This window comes from Triticum aestivum, chromosome 1A (genome assembly GCF_018294505.1).
Source record: "Triticum aestivum cultivar Chinese Spring chromosome 1A, IWGSC CS RefSeq v2.1, whole genome shotgun sequence".
Classification (NCBI taxonomy): domain Eukaryota; kingdom Viridiplantae; phylum Streptophyta; class Magnoliopsida; order Poales; family Poaceae; genus Triticum; species Triticum aestivum.
This window is the reverse complement of record NC_057794.1, coordinates 59,787,348-59,807,489: the sequence shown is the minus strand read 5'-3', so window position 1 is coordinate 59,807,489 and position 20,142 is coordinate 59,787,348. Positions and strand designations below refer to the sequence as shown.

General features: G+C 45.4%; 1 protein-coding gene across 2 annotated transcripts; it reads left to right on the top strand.

Moving 5' to 3' along the window:
* Positions 1-4,099: 4,099 nt before the first annotated feature.
* On the top strand, positions 4,100-9,301 carry LOC123189819 (RNA polymerase II-associated protein 3). Of its 2 annotated transcripts, none has more exons than XM_044602327.1 (11): positions 4,100-4,528; positions 4,910-4,993; positions 5,106-5,230; positions 5,510-5,631; positions 5,747-5,829; positions 6,016-6,123; positions 6,338-6,451; positions 7,075-7,239; positions 7,323-7,417; positions 7,523-7,620; positions 8,972-9,301. In XM_044602327.1, exons 2-11 carry the CDS (start codon positions 4,910-4,912, stop codon positions 9,100-9,102), a joined length of 1,125 nt encoding a protein of 374 aa, XP_044458262.1. In that variant the 5' UTR covers positions 4,100-4,528; the 3' UTR covers positions 9,103-9,301. The 2 variants fall into 2 exon arrangements, with proteins under 2 accessions (XP_044458262.1, XP_044458254.1); XM_044602319.1 differs by having other exon boundaries at positions 4,106-4,528; positions 7,054-7,239.
* Positions 9,302-20,142: the final 10,841 nt, after the last annotated feature.

Sequence of the window (20,142 nt, the reverse complement as noted above, 5' to 3'; positions counted from 1 at the left end):
TGAAACTTCAAAATATTTTATAGCTCAAATCATTGGTCCAATAAAAAAATCGTTTTCACATAAAAAATCTATCGCGACGAGATCAATGAAACTACTCCCTCCGTTCCATATTACTCGTCGCTAACTTAGTACAACTTTGTACTAACTCAGCGACAAGTAATATGGAACGGAGGGAGTAGATCTCATGTTGACATGTTCTGATGACCTTTCTTTCACGCAAATAGTTACTGGCCTAGTCTAAGTTATCAGCTCTAATGTATGTATATTTCATGCTATTTACACATAAGTCATCGTGACACGTTTTCAACAAATTTTTTGTAGCGACCCGATCCCAATGGATCGTAGTCTCTATGCTTAAGTGTCATGCCTGGATCGGTATGCTGACACATACAATACTCGAGGAATTATAACAGAGTTCAATCACACACTTATTACATCGAGGTCCTCATAGAGAGTATTTATTACAATAATATGGCTAAAGGCCAACTAAACAAAATAACTGCGGAAACTTCAAAGATAAATGAGTCCATCCAACTCCACGACAAATACCGAGTGCATGACAACGATCTATCGCACCATAATCCTCGTCTGAAAATTCTGCAACATGAGACGCTGCAGCCGTGTAGGTCAGCACATGGAATATGCTGGCAAGATCACACTATAAAACAATGATGAACAATAGCTATCACTACATGCATATTTGGCTGGTGGAGGCCCATGGAGCTTAGTTGTTTGGTCCAGTCCTGTCTGGTTTTTTTAATGATAAACAGGGGTGGATGTAATCTAAGAACAATATTGTGGCGTGTGTAGCATGTGTGAGCGGGTGTTGTATGGGTTCTTGTCTCATTTCTTCTTCTTAATTTAATGACACGCAGATCTCCCGCGTGTTCGAGAAAAAAGAGAATGTTAAATACAGGTGATAAAAGTATTGCCAGTATGTTATCTTTCTGTTATAGGCCAGGGATCAGAGCGAGAGCAACGGCACACAAGATAAATTAATAACCTGACACTCAACTTTATATTCCTTAACTTTTTTTGTTTTGTCAAATTGATCCACACTGAGAAGAATTCTTATTATCTCTTCAGATCTTGCTGGACTGGCTTCAATGGGGTTGGCAACTCTTTGCTTGGGCTCTGTGAAGATATTTTGGACAAATTTGCATTTTTTACAGTCCACTGATGATCTTAATCTGGTTTGGGGTATTCTGAGAATTGTTTCAGGCTTTATTTGGTACCAACATGAGTGACTGTTAATACTCCTTTGATTTACTCTTCACATGGATGACCAAGATTTTGTGTAGACATTTTTGTTTTCCTTGTTATACTCCACCAAGAATTCTGTCGAGTATTTGCTCGGGCTTTTCTCAATCATCTGGAGACGTGAACTAGGATAATTCCTGGCAATACTAGCTCCCTGGAAATTAAGACAAGACACAATCCCTACATATATGGTAGCTGAAACTTTGCATTCTAACTAGTTAAATCGGCCCCTCTTTTATGTAAACTCTTGTATGTCTACCATAGATAAACTGGCCCCTCTTTTGTGTAAACTCTTGTATGTCTTGTACATGGATTGCAGGTTTTAGTAACATCTTCTTTGTTTGAGAGATTTTTGTAGGCTCTGTTCTTTTCCACTAGGAGGAATTGGTAAGTCTGTGCTTTTGGACAAATTGTTTTTTTAGAAACTTTTGGAGAATTTGGTGGTAGTCTCTCATCTCTTGAGTTTTTTTGAGTTTGTGCTATGTTGCTTTGGCGGATCGATTTCTTGGGCCAAAATGATACATGGGTGTGGTAGAGAGTCGGTAGTCTGGGCCGCATGGCCGCCCGGAGAATAATAAAAAAGTAAAAAAAAAAGAATAAATGGAAGTCGCTGACGTGTGGGCCTCCGCCGGCTATCGGCCAAATTTCGTGTTTTGACCCTTTTCGTATAGAAATTTAGGATCTGACCCCTGTTGAAAAGAATTTCGGGATCTGACCCTTTTTCCTACCGCCAGGGGTTCTGGCAGTAGGGTTAGATAGCCTACCGCCAGAACCTGCGGCGGTAGGATACTTATCCACGTCAGCAGCGTTAACGGTCTCCGTCCCACCCTACCGCTGCTGGTCCCGGCGGTAGGCTGTCCGACCCTACCGTCAGGGCCCCTGGCGGTAGGGAGGGCAGTTATAAGCCGTGGGTCACCCTACCCCCCTCCCCCCCAACCATCCGCCCCAAGAACAGAGGAGTTCTTCCTCTCGCCCCCTCTCTCATCTCCTCCACTCCCCTCTCTGGTCTTCGTCGTTTGATCATCATTTTTGAGGATCGAGATGGCCCCGAAGAAAGCAAAGTAAGCTCCTTCAATCCCTTCAATTAGTTTTAGTCAAATAGCTTTCGATCTGTCGCATTATTTGATTCAAATCACTCCCCTTTTTGCACTAGATTTAATTATTTTGAACCCTAGGATTGATTTCGGTTGATTCTAGATGTTATATTGTGTTAGATATGAACTCTAGTCACTAGTTGGTATGGTTATGTGAAGATGAACCCTAGTTCATATTATTTTGGGAGGATTTTTTTGGTATGATGCATGTTGGAGGAATTTATTGTGATATGATGATGCATGTTGATATGCTATGATGCAACATGCAAGTAGTGGATATAGTTGGAGAACAAATGTTGAACCCTCAAGATGAACCTAGTTTATGATATGATGAATAATGGAGATAGATGTGGTTGGAGAAATATGATATGGTATGATGCATTTGACCACATGATGAACCCTAGGTTTAGATTTTTTTTTCAAGGTGATTAACCTTTGTGCGATGAATCTATATGTTTAGGTACAAAAGCTTGGAGCAAGCACCGCCGACTCCATCACCGCCTGCTCCTCCCACTCCTCTCCAGCACATTCCGTCAGAGATGCCGCTCCCGTACATGTACGAGACCTTCCCCGAGCTGCTACAGCCGGTGGGATCTGTCTCAGACGAGGTCCTAGAGGCCACGAGGGCAATGCGGTGGCATGAGAGGGCATAGGGGATCCTTGACGATGTCATGGCTTGGTCGCAGAGCGTGAAGGAGTGGAAGGAAGTGAAGGCAATGATGGAGGCAGATTCAAGTATCTGACGTGTCCATCGGGAAGCGTGCATTGAAGTTGCGCAGAATTACGCCAACTATCTCCTGAGCAATTTGGGTGGAGAATCTACTTCGAGAGCAATGCGGAGGAGAAAGTCAGGATGCCGCCCCCAAGTGCATATGCGTTCAATATCATCAACTGGGGAAGGGCAGAGGCGAAAACTCCAGCGGGCAGGGCAAGGTGGGAGTGCTTGAACGGCCGGATGCCAACCAGCGTTCCGCCTCCGCCTGAACCGGTGGATCCGCTGCCGTTTCTGTCTCCACGGCCCGGGCTAACATACGAGGAGCTCTGAAGATGATGATGTATGCCCGCTCTTCGAACTTATCAGCAAATCGTCCTATTAGTTTGTCTTGTGTCTTTCAGTTATGTTCTCGATGAATAATGAAACTATGTGCCTCTTGTAATGCCATTTGTTCATTATCTATTCAGTTTGAACATTAAGTTAACTTCATGCCATTTGTTCTTGTCAATATGAGTATACTTTCATGATAAAAGAAATGAGTATATACTTTCATGATAAAAGATATTGATTTTGAAAAGAAGCAATCAATTAAACTTGAAACTCATAAAACACATGACCCTTCCGTCATGGACCCTGGCGGTAAGGTCACACAACCTACCGCCAAGGCACTTCGATATTTCGTTACAGAAACTTCCCGAGGCAAAAATCCAGCAACCACCTACCGTCAGGTGTTCTGGCGGTAGGGTTCGACAGCCTACCGCCAGGTCCACTGGCGGTAGGTTACTTATCCACGTCAGCTCGAGCAAACGGTTGCTGTTTCCCTCCATCGCACCATGCCGCCAGAACCCCTGATAATAGCGAAAGGGTCAGATCCCGAAATTCTTTCCAACAGGGGTCAGATCATGAATTTCTATGCGAAAAAGGTCAAAACACTAAATTTAGCCGTCGTTGAGCCGGAGCATGGCCGCACGGGTGACCGACGACGAAACAGGCTGAACTAGCAGGACCATTTTTTCCCCCCGGAGAGAGTACTAGTCGGCTGGACCTAACCATGTGCCGCAGAGTGGTTCGAGCTCGACCGAGCCAGCCAAAAAGCCTGCCCGCTTCCTCTTCCAAGAAACGCTAGCGCCGCCGCCGCCTCCCTCGACGCCGGCCTCCAATCCAACCATCCCTCCCCTAATCCAGCAGAGAGGCTTCTCTGCCTGACCTTGCGCTTCGCTCGGTAGAGAGACAGAGCGCCCGGCTCACCGCGCCGACGCGCCGCTGCACTGCCCCTGCCCACCGCGTCGTCCCGCTTACGCCGCGCCTCCGAGCCGCCCCCGCCTCCGCTGGACTGCTGCGCCGCTGCGTCAGGCCGGAACCCCGCCCCTGTCGGCTCGCCTCCGCTGCACCGCCACGGGCGCCTGCTGGTCGAGCTCGCCCACGCGTTCCCACTCTCGCCGCGCCGCTGCTCCAAGAGGTGATGGATTTTCCCGGACCTGTACCCTAATCCCCGTCAAATAGTAGCCTAGCATGCTTAGGGTGTTTTTTCCAATTTTCATTTCTTAGAGCTTGACTTGATGCATTTTCTTACCAATCTCATGTTATAGAAATAACAAGATGAATATGTTATGCGTAGTTTTATCTACTCCCTTTGTCCCAAAATAAGTGACTCAAGTTTGTACTAACCTTAGTATAAAGTTAATACAAAGTTGAGTCATTTATTTTGGGACGGAGGGAGTACTTTGTTGGATCATTAAGCACCGAGATCAAATTCTGAAATAATGCTAATGCAGTCAAACCATTTTTTTGGGTGCATTATCGAATCTAACCATATCCATCTTGTTTGTTGTTATTAAAGATGGCTGGTCGGTACAATCGCACAAACTACTCTTCCTACCTGAACGACGAACCAATGCCTGACGCCACTTCAGAAAAGGAACAGGTATGTATATATGCATCCCAATACAAACCCTTGTGATAACTTTTCGACTGCTGTGTTGAGAGTCCGAGACCAGTTCCGTGAACCTATGTTGTTTCTGTGGTTGTGTATGCAGGGTAATGAGTACTTCAAGCAGAAGAAGTTTGCTGAAGCGGTTGAGTGCTACTCGAGAAGTATCGCATTGTCGCCGACGGCTGTTGCCTTTGCCAATCGAGCTATGGCGTATCTTAAACTAAGAAGGCAAGTTCCTACACTAGAACCATGCTTGTGTTTGCTAGCCTGTGGCATTTACTGGTTTGATTGTGCTAGTAGCTGCAATTGATTTACTATAGTACACCTTATTTGTGGCTCTAACCATAATTCTGGTTGATGGATAGATCAAGCGAAACTTTCAGACTGCTGATATTCTTCTTTGCTATTTGTGCTAATATCTCGCGTTTTCCCTGTTGTGGAACTTGAGAGCCATGTTTTACGGTCACTATCTGGTTTAGTCTTACGTTTTTATCTGGAACTTAATAGATTTGAAGCGGCAGAGAATGATTGCACTGAGGCTCTGAATCTGGATGACCGTTATGTTAAAGCATACTCACGCAGAATTACTGCAAGAAAAGGACTTGGGAAGCTTAAGGAAGCAATGGATGGTATTCTGCGTTTTAACCCTTCTTGATTTTCCATTTGACAGTGCTTTCCTTGTAAGCTTAATTCTTGTCTGCGTGAACATTGACAACTATTGTACATTACTTATTTGCATAACAGATGCTGAATTTGCTGTAAGTGTCGATGCTAACAATCCAGAATTGAGGAAACAATATTCTGAGATAAAGGCACTACTCATGGAGGTGAGCAGCTATTTACTTCAATTTTCATCTGATGTGTTACCATTAGTGTTCGCATCCAAGCTCTTTGGTCAAATTTTCTATTCATTACTTATGTATCCACATTCAATCTTAGATGTTGTATTGAAGTATGACTGTCTGTGATGCCCCCTCCCATTGCTTGTAATAATGAGTTTATTACTTCTGCAGAAAATGGCCAAGAGAAGTTCAGTTCAAGCTAAGCATACAATTTCTGAATTTGATAAAGCTGGGGATAGAAAAAATATCACTTCTCATGCACCAAGTGATCCCCAGAAGGTAGGTTATAGTGTTCTATTGCATGATACGCTGTGTCTTTCCCTTTACTAGGAGTAAAGTTTTCCAACTCTTTGTCAGATTAATATAATTCATGCACATGGCTTGCGATTTTGAAGTAGCCCTCTGTTCTGTTTCTTGTAGAGCTGGTTACATTCCACCTGAGGTCTATTCAGCAAACATGTTTGGGTTTGTAATTTCTGATATAATTCTACAGGACAGTTTCATGGAAGTTGATCCGCCTGGGAGAGCTGCGGCTGGGATCAGAGAATTATCAGGTGGTGCGTCCAAAGGAGGATCTGGTGTAAGCCTCAAAGACAATAACATGCAGGTGCGGTCTGACTAACATATCTGGCTATCATAAATGCCCATGATATTGTGTCCCCTTATATAGGAGTTGGCTAAAACTAAGAGATGTATGATTTGTGTGTTGGTACTTATCAGCTTATACCATTGCATAGTTTGCATCGTCAACGATATAACCTGCATAGCATATGAGTTTGTCTGCTTGTTCATGCATTTTGCTGAAATATAGTATTTGATCCTTATGGACATATGAAAAAACTGGTTCATGTATCTGAAGTTCTCAAAATCCATCAAAGCTTGGTAGCTGGACTGGCTTCCAGTAGCTAACATGTCAATTCAAGCAGTGGAAAGCCTGCCCACTGGGCAAGTTTACTCTTTCAAATTAGAATGTTGATTCTGTGGTGGAGCAGAGTGTTTGGGTGGCTGGAAAACCATGAAGGAGCAGGCAGAGGGCGAGCCCTCCCTAGCCATTGAAGTAATACTTAAAGTTCTGCATATAGGAGCACATTTATGTTCTACTAATTTAGTGCAAATGTGATGTAAAGTACTGATTTTGCACACTTCTTTGGGGAATTTGAAGTAGTGTTGCTTCTTCCTGTTACATTTCAATTCTTTAATTTAATGCAGCAATCTCGAGATGCTAAACAGAAACCTGGACCAGAAATATCAGTGCAAGAGCTTGCATCACGTGCTGCTTCACGATATATATCCAACACTGTAAAAAGTGTGAAGACACCAAAGACAGCTTATGATTTTGAGGTTTCTTGGAGAGCTATCTCTGACGACCTTACCCAGCAAATACAGTTGTTAAAGGTTTATTCTCATCCTCTTTTTGGTGTCTTAAATTAATGGCCGTATGTACATTTCTAATTGTCACTTTCTTGTTATGTGATCAGTCAATTCGACCAGAGAGACTTCCAGAGATTTTTAAGGATGCACTTTCATCAGCTTTTCTGATTGATATCGTGAAGTGCACAGCCTCAATTTTCCGGTGTGCTTGCCTCTTACGTTTTTTAAAGTGTTTCTTACATTCTCTTGCAGTACTCTCATGACCTGTACTGTTATTACCTATTATTAATTTGTATTATGTACTCAGGGATGATGCAGTGTTAGCAGTTAGCATTTTGGAGAATTTGGCGAAAGTTTCTCGCTTTGACTTGATCATCATGTGCCTCTCACCCATGCATAAATCTGGTATGTTTGAACTTGCTGCCCTTGCATCCATCGTATGTTTTCCCTTATCATGCCCAGCTGTTTATTAGTAGTAGTAGATTGATAGTCCCTCATCTGGCATTCCCTTGGTGTTATTTAAAGATCATGAAAGATTATTTGAATTGCATTTGCCTATACTCCTGTGTTGCTGATGTAGTCTAATCCAATGGTGGATATGGATAATCCAAGCGTTATGCGTTATTAGCCATTAGGTCGACTTCTTAGGTTCTGCCACATCATGCTTCTAGGTTTTTCCAGTAAGAGTGCAAAATTAAAATTTGTCACATGGCAGCCTTGCTGCTCATGTCGCTAGATTGGCACCGCTGGATGCCAGCAACGTGGGACTGCACCTCCCTACCTCCATGTGCAGCTGCTTTTTATGCGACCTTCCTACCATCCATGTTCCCCAATACGTAACATCATGTCCCTGTGAACTTCAAGAGCTGAGCTCTGGATGGTGGCACCGTGGTAGATCCAGTGGAGCACCACAGATGTGCCTGGGCAAAGTCATAACGCTGTATCGGGATATTTAAATGGAAGGGAGATAGTTCAGAGCTGGTTTGGCGGGGGCAATAGTGGCCCGGAGGTCGCAGATGAGATGGGGAATGGAGCATGGTTTTCGAGTCGACGAGTCGTTCTGGGGTAGCGACTCTTGAATAGTCGACCCTGTAGTTGCGACTAGTCGCAACTCGTCGACCAGTCAACACGTTGAGTCGAATTTTTTTTACGACTCATTGACTGGTCGTTTGGCTCAAAAACAGGGGGATGGAGAGGCATGGTTAGGGTGTGGTTCAGTTTCGAGCGTACAGGCCAGCCACAGTCTACTGTAGGCATGGTTAAGTCAGGTTGCTACTGTGCACTACGGACTTGACCGCCAAGCAGTCACCAGTCACCACTGCTGCGGACTTGACGATTTGGAGAAAGAGAATATACGGAGAGGTTCAAGGGGGCGAATCATCCGAGCTCAGCAGAGGGTTGTGCACATGTGAACATGTTGATATGGAAGTAGTATATTTCAACATGCCTATACATAAACCATCCAAATACAATGCTGATAAAAAAAATGAAGTAGTGGGATCGTATACAAATGTGCAAAAGAACCCAGCTGAAGGGATCTTAGATTGGGGAACACATCTTAGATTGAGTTACTGGGAGGCCAATTTTTAAACGAGTAGGCTCCCCTCACCAATTCCAGTGACCTGATGATTTCTTAGAACATTCATTTCAATGAATCTGTGTATTTGGACTTTGGACATACTGGTGTTAACTAGTTGCACAGCATCATTTATTTGACAATACTCTATTTGCTGCTGCTTGACTCTTTTCCGGTCAGAACTGCGGAAGATATGGAGTCAAACATTCCTTGTTGAAACTGCATCACCAGATCAAGTTGAAGCCCTCAGGCGGCTGCAAGCCAAATACGTTCAAGGAGGATGGCATGATGACATGTTCACTTTGAGCTAATGACGACTTGATGAGGTTGTAAAGACAGTTCCCTAGAGATCCCTCTGCCCTCTAGTCCACCGATATCGGAACACAATTGTAGAATGAATCTTAATTCTCGTTGGAGCAGTGAACCATAGGAGGACTTGATTCAGAAACATCAATGGAACCATATGATTGTGAATCATGTTTTTGAGATTTCCTGGAGCTTTGCTGGTTCGAAGGTTGCCTGTGCCTGTGCTTTTCTTTCTCGCATGCATTTGTGCATTTTTGTGCTCTGTAAGTTGTAGGGTTCATGGTGGGTTTCTTTTTCTCTGTTGATTGTTATCTTCCTTCCCATAGACAAATTCACCGAACTACAGAAACATTATATATTTTTCAAGTGGCTTTTTGCATTGAAGCGCTGAACAATTTTATGATATGAACACTTTTTATTTGCCTATGGCAACGAATACCATAGGCGGTAGGTCCGTCTTTCTTTCCTAACTCCAATCCACCAGCTTACGGTGTGTAGATCTGACTCCTCTGTCATCGCCGGAGGGAGATGAAGATCCGCGGTCCGGTGAGCACGGGGATGCGCTTCGGCCGACAAGCCACAAGGTTTTGGTCCGTCCGGTTGTTTTGCAGCCAGCCGCTTAGAGCATCTACAATTGGACTCATATCCGCCCCCAAACGCCCGTGCTGTTTGATCATGGTGGTTCCTATTCCACGCGTAGGTCGCTACCGCATACCCCCCGCGCTTATTCCTTTCCTTATTTCTCTTTCTTTTCTTTTTTTTCTTTTACATTTGTGTGCCATCTATTCAAATTAGTGAATGTTTTTGAAATCATGAATATTTTTTTGGAAAGGACATTTTTTATTGAAACCATGAACATTGTTTATCTTTCACTCACATTTGTTTGAAATCGTGAACATTTTTCAATTCCGTGAACATTTTTTACAATTCTGCAAAAAACAAATCTGAAACCGTGAACATTTTTTTGAATCAGCAGAACATTTTTTCAACAAACATTTTTTTAATTTGGTGAACATTTTCTTAAATTCACAAACATTTATTTATATTCTTTTGGAAAATGCATGAAGATTTTTCAAATCCATGAACATTTTTATTAAATTTGTTGACATGTTTTGAAATTCATGAACATTTGTTTATATTCTTTTTGAAAATGCGTGAACATTTTTCAAATCCATGATTTTCTCAGAATCAACGAACAATTTTTGAATTGATGAATCGTTATTAATTTTTCGAACAATTTTTGAAATTGAAGACCATTTTTAAATTTTGAAAATAAAATAAAACAATAATGGACAATTTTTGAATTCATGAACATTTTTTCAAATTCATGAACAGTTTTGGAATATGTGAACATTGTTTTTGATTTGCTGAACATTTTTTCAAACTCGTAAACATCTTTTGAATATGCGGACAATTTTGTTTGATATCACGAATAATTGTTAAATCTGCAAACATTTTATAACTTCCCGAACAGTTTTTAAAAAATCATGATAGTTTTTTGAATTTATGAACATATTGTGATTTCTCAAACTTTTTTAAAATTTTGCTTTTCCTTTGAAATTCTGAAATATTTTAAAGCAGAAAAAATAAAAACAGAAATGAAAAATCAAACAGCAGAAAAACAAAATAATAAAAACAGGGGTGTCTCGCACACACATGGGCCGGCCCAAAAACTGTGCAGGGGAGCAGATAGGTGCACGTTCCTTCTAGTTGCGCGCAGTTCGCCAAATAGGAGGTCCCTCTGGTCCGTGACCGGACAGAAAAATGTCACCCAACCGCACCTGGCAAATCCGGCTCCAAACACCCGAACTGACCTATAACCTCTATGTCTACGCCGCAACTATTTCTCGCATTAAACTAGGCGGTAGAGAAGTGTCGCCGAAGGTTCTAAGTATTTGGGCCAGCCCATTCATTCACGCATTAAAGTAAAAAGAGATCACCAAATGCGAGTTCAACGGAAGGATACCTAGTCTGGAGAGAGATGAGTCATGTTGCTAGCCACTCCGCCACATCCATTTCGTTGTAAATACTAGGGGCGCGACCTACTTGATGCCATTTGAGCCGGGTTTTTTTCGTTTTCTTTTCTTTCGTTTATTTTCTTTTTTCTTCTCTATTTTCATTCTTTTTTGCATTTTATTTTTCTTATGCTGTTTTTGTTTTCACTCTACATTTTTGTATATGTCAAAAATAGTTTTTTTAATAAGCAATCAACATTGTCCAAACGCTTATTCAACATTTTTCAAATGCTTGATCAATGTTTTACTTATTTCAATATTTTTCAAATGCTTGTTCAACATTTTTTAAATACACGTTTAACATTTTTTATATACATGATCAACATTTTTTAAAATACTTGTTCAACATTTCTTTCTAATACTTGTTCAACATTTTTAAATACTTGTTGAACATTTTTTCAAATACTCATTCAACATTTTTCAAACACTTGTTCAACATTATTATATTCATGATCAACATTTATACAAATACTTGTTTAACATTATTTTCAAATACTTGTTCAACATTTTTTGAAGATGTTTTTGTTAATAAAAAAATATATATATATATATATATATATATATATATACACACACGAATAGCGATTAATTATTCGTCACCCTGCGTGAGGAATAGTTATTTTTCACTCCCCTCTATTTTACCACCAATGCACTGTAATTTTACGATCCGTAAGTTTTGTCTTATTTCTGACGTAAAAAGAGACCGTAAGAAAATATATAATCACCGTAAAAAAATTTTATGTTTTGTAAAATTACAACGTAAAACATAATGTAAAATATACATAAACTTCAAATTTTCTTATCTTGTGATCTATATTTTTATTTTCTTATACCAAATTTTACATAGTGAGTAAATAGGAATGTAACTATTTGAATTTCAAATGTAACTTAATTATGAAGTGATCGTAAGATTACCTCAGATGAAGAATAACTTATTCTGCATCCTGGTAATGAATAGCATCACTATATATAGTATTAAAAAGTAAAAAAAAATAAAGAAAAAACAAAAATAAAATGTATTAAAAAAATAAAAAGTACGAAAAGACGAATAGGGCTGGTTTGAGGGGGATGGCTGGCTCATGATTTTGTGACCTGTCACCCATTGAACCGTCCGCCCGAACATATATGGCGCATTTGAGAAGCTCAACCGTAGGTGCTCTAAGCTATGCTTAGTTCACAGTTGCTGCCCAGCCCAATAACAGAAGAGGATTACACTCTACAAACATGAGTGCATATCAGAGAGGAGAAATGTCACAGTTATAACACACGAAAAAGGGAGTGCGAAGTTTTATGGATGGGGATATCAAAGGACTGTATTACAAATGATCCAAAAATGATATTCTCAAGTTTAAAAAACAAAAAAAAACATGTAACAACTTATACATATTCGCGACGGATCTGTAAACTTTCATCCAAAAAATATTATGATTTGCAGGCTACAAAAACAAGATCCCGGCCCAACAACAAAAAATGGCGCATTTTCATGTTTTTGTTTTTTTTGTGTACGCCGCATATGGAAGTATACTGTTATAAAAAATTCCCTGGATGTGCTACATATGCATGGGGCTGCTAGGCGTCGGCCGGCGGATCTTTTTAAAAGATCCGTCACCGCGCGAGCCATCGGATTTGATAAATCGAGTGGATGCACGTCTTTCTCTACTTCGCAACAGAGACCTTGTTGCAGAAACACTTGCAGATTATCTTGTGGATTTTTTCTGCAACATAGGTTGTGTTGTGGGTATTATTTTTTTGCAACATAGGTCGTGTTGCGGAATTTATTTTTCTGTCTTGATTTTTTGCAACAGAGGTATTGTTGCAGAAAAACTTTGCAACTGAGGTGATGTTGTAAATTTTTTTTCTTTGCCTTCACCTTTATATGGTGGTACGAAAGAGAGTTTTGCAACATGACTAATGTTGCAGAAATCTTTCTTGCAACAAATTGAATGTTGCAAAAAAAAACACCATTGTCGTTCGTCACGAGCACCCGCCGGACGATGGTGAGGGGAGCGGCACCGCCCATCCCCACCATCACGTCGCCACCGACTTGCGCCCGCCGGACGGCGGTGAGAGAGGAGAGGCACTGCCATTCCCCCCATCGCGCCGCCCTCGACGAGCGACAGACCTCCGACCAGCTTGCGTCGTCACCATCCTCCTCACCTGCTAGATGCATGCCATTGATAGGACACTTGTATACAGGAGAGAGAGGTTGAGAAAGAGATAAGATGAGGGAGAAAGACGAAGAGATAAGACGTGGGTGGACACATGTCAAGCAAAGGGACCGGCGGATGGTCTGCAACATAGCATTTGTTGCGGTTTGCTTTCCGAAACTGGTGACCAGTTGCAGGAATGGGAGTAGCTACAGAAACGCATTAGTGACCGCGTTGTTCCACGGAGATAAGGACGAAGGAGAGATATGGCGTGCGGGCCTAATCGTGGCGGACGTAAAACAAAAGATCAGTCGGTTGAACACCAGCCTTTTCCCATATGCATTCGTGTATGTGCAAAAAAATTCGATTCTTTTGTGACGTAGAAATAATGTTTTCTTTAGCCCTCCCTGGAGCCCATCATCTGTTTGCTCTTTTCGACGAGAAAAATCTCTATCATCTCTTTTTTTGCTATGTTTTCCAAAGAAAAAAAAAATCTGCAAGCAGTGTAAAGGAAGAGGGTCGCGGACACACGACGTGCATCACGACTCTCGAGCTAGCTCGCCGCCATGTACCGACCGAGAACGGGAGGAATGGCACGGCGCCCTCTGCTCCCGGACGTGCTCCTCTGGCTCGTGTCCATCGCGATCATCACATGCGGTGGACGGCGGCACCGGCGAGCTGGCATGGCACCACGACATCGACGCCAAGTCGCTCTCGGATGCACAGCGCGGCGTCCGCGGAAGTCAGCGAATCCAGTCCAATCAATCCCGTGATGATATAGTCATATATATAGACAACCAACGTTCGTAAAGGCTGCTTAATTAATTGGTTAGCCATCCATGGACCATGGACGATGCTCTGCATCTTTTAATAATGATGGTTTTATTTAAGCAAACTTTGCAGTGAATAAACAATGCGTTTTGGCAGTCTGGTTTGGCTGCAGGACGACGCGGCGCATGTGCGTGCCATCGAGTCAGCAGCGTTTCAAGATTGCTCGTTGAATTCAACCCAACGAGGTTGAGAATAAAGAATGCCCGCGCGTGCAGACTGGTACGCCCGCGGCTACACCTTTTCTCCAACAGGTTTCATAGGATTTTTTTTATTTTTTTCTATACCAATTCCTCAGGGGAATTAGTCAAGGCATTCGATACAAACTGTATTCCCTCGACACCGCGGTCGCACTGGATCGGGACACCGGGGAGGGCCGGTGGCCGCGGCCAAGCGCTGGCACCACGGGCGTCCACGCAAAGCTAAAGCCGGCGCTCCGGCAACAACGACAGGTGTACACCAGACCACTGCGAGATCGACACCGCGAGATGGACGGAGCATGTAGAGGACCTCCGGCTAGCGGCAAAAGGCATAAATTTGACTCTCACCCAGCTGATCTCTAATGTGCAGCGCCTGATAGCAAGGTGCTGCACTCTACTGTGTAGCTGTCGGACGCTGTATTCTGTCGGACGCTGCACAATAGAGTTCAGTGCCTAGATGTCGGGAGTTATACAAAAAGATGGGCGATGTGAAATATTTTTAAAAACAGTTTAGTTTATGAAATACTTTTGTTTTAAGGTTAAATTTGTGCCTTTTGCGCCGGCGGCTAGCTAGCCAGCGCACCGCGTGGCACGTAGAATTCCCGAGCAGCCGCCCGGAGTCAACCAATTCGATCCGTTTGAGGCTACGTGTACGTAGCCCGTGATTACTTGGACGGATGAAGGATTGCTCCGGTCTAAAACCGCGCAGCGGAGCGCAACGCAACTTAGAGCCTCTTCAGCCATTGCTTTCCCAGAAGGCGCTTAAAATCGTCGTTTGGGGGTGAGCCGGCGTAAAAAATGGGTCTGGGGTGAGTTGGTTTCCAGCCGCCGGCCTCAAGGTTGCCCTCGGGCGCGTTTAAAAAATAAAAAATATAGTAAATTTTGGCACAGTTCAGCAAAGTTCGGCTAAACACGACAAATTTTGATCAACTTGGCATATATTTGGACAAAGTTCGCCGATTTTCATTACATAGTAAATATATAATAAACTAATCTAAAAGAAACTGGCTGAATACCGAGTAGTCGCCGTCGTCGCCGCCATCCTCGTCGTCGGCCTTCTCCTCCTTGACGCGGGCGCCCCTGCTGGACCCGGCGTCGCCAAGACGGACTGGCGGTGGCGGCGCGCCGTCGTCGTCGCCGTCGTCGATGACGATGACTCCTCCTTCGTCGCGGCCCCGGCGGCGCTCCGCGAAGCGCTGCAGGGCGGCGCACTGGCGCTCCATTGCCATCTTGAGGGAGTCCTGGCGTGCCCATTCAAGGGCCGCGTCGTCGTCGCGCTCGACCTCGCCGTGCTCCGTCTTCACGGCGGTGAGCTCCGGCTCTGCCTTCACCGACGCGAGCCCCGGCTCCGTCTTTGGCTTGACAAAGCGCGGAGGAGGAGCCGACGGGGAGGCGCGCCGGCCGCCCTCGTTGATGATGATGCCGGCACTGCGAGTGTGCCGGCCGAGCGGCGACTCCGCCGCGGGCTCGGCCTTAACGCCGAGCAGCGCCGGAGTGTCGGAGGAGTGCGAGGAAGAGCGCGATGAGGAGGAAGAAGAGGAGGAGCCGAACCTCCTTGACGCCCATGGCCCGTCGCGTCGGTGGTGCGCCTAGGCGGCCGCCCTCGCCGGGGGGTACGCCAACGGCGGGTCGTTGCCGCCCTCGAGGTGCGTCAGCACGCCCTCGAGTGCGCGGCCGGGGACGCCCCACCACAGGTGGCGCCCCTCGCTGTTCTTCAGGCCGCCGACCACCGCCGCGCCGTTGGTGGACGGCATCCGCTGCTGCTGACGGCGCTCGAAGTACGCCGCCCAAGTCGCATGGTTGTCGGCGGCGTACTGGGGGAGGGAGAGTTGGGCGTCGGTGAGGGAGGCGCGCACGACGTCGTTCTCCTCGGTGAAGTAGGCGGGTTTGGCCACGGCGTCGGGCAACAGGGGAATGGGCACTCCCCCGTTGCTGAGCCTCCAGCCCGTCGGCCCGACGCGCATGTCCGGCGGCGCCGGGATGTTCGCCTGGAATAGGAGTCAGGACTCCTGTTCGCGGAGCGTGCGGCGGCCGAATCCGTTGGCCGCCGCCTCGTCTCCGGGGAAACGCTCGGCCATCGGGGAGGGGAGGGAGAGGGGAGGGGCTGGGCGGCGGCGCTCGGGAGAGGGGAAGGCTCGGCGGCGACGCTCGGGAGAGGTATAGCTCGGCGGCGAGGGCTGGGCTGGTGTGGCCACAGGCGAGCGAGGACACCGGTTTATATAGCCGCGCCGCGCCCATGTGTACGCGTGTGAGGGAGGGAAGGTGTCGGCGCGCCGTCCCGTAACGCGCCGCCCTTGAGGAATGAATGACAAGGCTGACCGGCGGCGGCAGCCTTGCCATTGATTCCCCGCGAGAACCGAGGCGTTGGGGGAAGACGAGGCGCGATGTCGCTGACGCAGCTGGCCCGCGGTTTTTTCGCGTCAAAACCACTTGCCCCGGCGCCCCCGGGCGCCCCCCAGCGCGCCGGGTTTGGTCTGGATTCGCCGACGCTGATTTCGGCCCATGCCGGCGAAAATCGGGCTTCTGGGACGCGTCTGGGCCGTTTTTTCAGCGCCGGCGCGAAAAAATCGCTTGGGGAGACCTTTCTGGGGCGCGGCTATGCTCTTAGGGCATGTTTGGTTGCCCAACTCGCATCTGGCTAGCATCCTTCGTGCAATAAACTGAATGTTTGGTAGATTGCACATGTAACTGGGCCTGGCCCAACTGATGCAAATAGGGCTCCCCAGCCAGGCTGAGCGGAAACGCAGGAATCATCCGTTCCTTGATGCAGGCACGAGCTGATGCAAACCTCCTGCACCGCTGCACCCACGCCGAGAAGCACGGCCACTGCCAATGCACGGATCCCGCCGCGACGGACGTGCTCCGGCGCGGACGCGTCTAGACCGTTTTTTCAGCGTCAACGCGAAAAAATCATCTGAGAAAGCCTTTCTAGAAACGCGGTTGGAGATGCTTTTAAAAAACCAAGGGATTCACCTTCACCGTGCTGAGAAGCACGGCCACTGCCAATGCACGGATCCCGCCGCGCCGGACGTGCTCCGGCGCTGCATCGCTGGTGGCGGAACGTCCCCCTGCGTGCATTTCGTGTGACGCCCGTATCTCCATCCGGTGGCCGATTTCATGTAATAACTCCACGAAAGGAGCCGTCCTGTTGAAGCCGACCGTATACGGTGACCCCAAATAATAGTTTGAAAGGGAAATAAATGCCCGGCCGGCCGTGTGAAATCCAACTCTGTATTAAACTGCCACGAGCTTCTTTGCACTAGTGTACCATTCAGAATGGACCTCAAAAGGGGCTCAAACCTTCCTCCGAGCCTTTTGCCTTTCTTCTACCGGCGCAGCTGACCGAGCAGGCGATTATCAAATTTCCGCCGGGTCAACAACTTTTTCGTTTCTGGATCGCTTGAATTCGCTCGTTCAATTCAACGAGGTCGAAAAGAGGTTGCGCATGCTCAACTACGCCGACGACGAGCCACTTGGTTATTTTCTCCAGCAAGTCACCGGAGGAATCAATAATCCAGCCGCTCTATCGCCAGCAGAAACGGAAACCAGAACATTTCCTTAGACTTAGACCACGCAAGACAAGAATTTTTCGCTAATTACGATTTCATATTCTTGTTACTAGATGTTCTATAGGAATAAGAAGATTAGTTCCTGTTTTAGCCACGCACTAGCTATAGCTAGGCCGAGCAGCACGAGAGAGCCAAGTTATTACTCCCACTCCCACTCGCGTAGTTTTGCTGACTTTGCCGTAGGAACGCGCCACGGCCGATCGCGACGTACGGCCGGGATCAGGCACTTGTCAAGGGATTGACTTCCTTGCACTCTAGACCCTCAGGCCCAGACTGTTAGCCGTCAGTAATGATAGGTATATATGACAATTACACTGTATAAACAACAGGTAAATGGACTCGACAAGAACACTAGTCTTTGTGCTTCACGGATCTCACCACATGCTCTTTGTCTTTGGCGATGACTTTGATATAGTAATGTACGGTCGACTGGAAGTACCGGTCGACTGGAAAACTAGCAAATGGCATTTTGTCAGGTGAATTTGATATAGGAAAAGTTTCTTAAAAGCATGCAAAAATATCATAGAATGGTGATCTTTTTTTTTAAAACCCTCCGTTCTATTCATTTTCAATCATGGCAGTACAACAAACACCATAAATAAATATTACATCCAGATCCGTAGACCACCTAGCGACGATTACAAGCACTGAAGCGAGCCGAAGGCGCGCCGTCGTCATCGCCCCTCCATCGCCGGAGTCGGGCACAATTTGTTGTAATGGACAGTTGGGAAGTCGCTGTGTTAAGACTCCATAGAACCAGCGCACCAGAACAGCAACTGCCGCCGATGAAAAATAACATAAGGATTCAACCGAAGACACACAGACATAGACGAACAACGACGATCCGAGCAAATCCACCAAAGATAGATCCGTCGGAGACACACCTCCACAAGCCCACCAACGATGCTAGACGCACCGGCGGAACGGGGGCTAAGCGTGAAGACCTTTATTCCATCTTCGGAGAGCCGCCGCTGTCTTACCTTCCTGAGCAGGACACAAACCCTAACAAAACAGGAAAAACGACTAAAAATGGAGCCCTCCCGCCGGCCCTTACTAGGATTCACCGCGCCTCCATGGCCCTAGGGCCACCGAAGACGAGGCGGACCTGCGGCGGCACCGGCAAGAGGCATGAAGCCTAACTTTCTTTCTTGGAGGAAGAGCGACTTGATACTACCTTTCCCTAGCGGTGAGGTGGTTAATCGCTTGGAATAACAACGGTGATCCAAATCCTTCACCGAAATCATCTAGTGAAGTGAATACAGCTGCAGCATGAGTAGCCCGACGCAAAAGCCCTAGATTTAGGTTGGGCACAGTCTCTGGTTGTTATCGCCGGAGCACAGTCCAACATCCGAAAAAATGAAACATCTGAAATTTGCATTCTATTTAAAATTCCTTCAATAATACCTTAATTTATACCAAAAAAATTTAAAATGCGAAACATATTTATTTTTTTCTAGGCTTTGAGGTGATCTCTTGCTTAGCATTTCAAGTCAAGATTTTCAATGCCCAGCCCAAAACCTAGCCCAACCCCGGAAATGTCCATGTTTAGGGGTAACTATGTTTCTATCGACTTGAAAATATAGCATTTTTATCGACTTAAGAAATATAGCTAGAATGTCTGTGAAGGTACAAAAAACAAATAAAAAGAGTTTAAAAGGAACAATCCAAATGGAACGTTGCAAAAATAATGGAAAAGTGTGCCAACATTTCTCTGGATAGTTGAAAGAGAACTTCATGGGTTATTTTTCGTGGAATGTGCATTTTTGTGTGCTTCATGCATGTATATATGTACAACTTTAAACACAATATTTAGAGGAAGTGGTCATAACTCGGATTAGTGTACACCTAAGTCGATAGAGCCGCTGATGAATGCAAGAGGAACAAGACTTCGGGCATCCGCAGGAATTTGGATGTACTACGTATCTATCAATTTTTGTAAGTGTGCCTTTGTAGGAGTTTGTGCTACTTAATATATGGCCTTTGGCCTGATCAAGATTTCATTTATTTCTAGAAAAACCATCCAGATTTGTACATGAGAAAAGTTATGGGGTCGATTTGCACATAAGAAAATGTTTCTCACACAATTTAAATTTACGAAAACCATGATATATAGCTCAACATTTAGAAGAAGAAAAAAAATCTCAACCGGCGCCATCTGATTCCTTCATCTCCACCAGTACAAAAGAGGGCTTGGCCGGGTCAGCCCATTAGTCCCGGTTCAGTCCAGAACCGGGACCCATGGGGGCATTGGTCCCGGTTCGTGAGGCCAGGTGCCTGCCGGGGGCG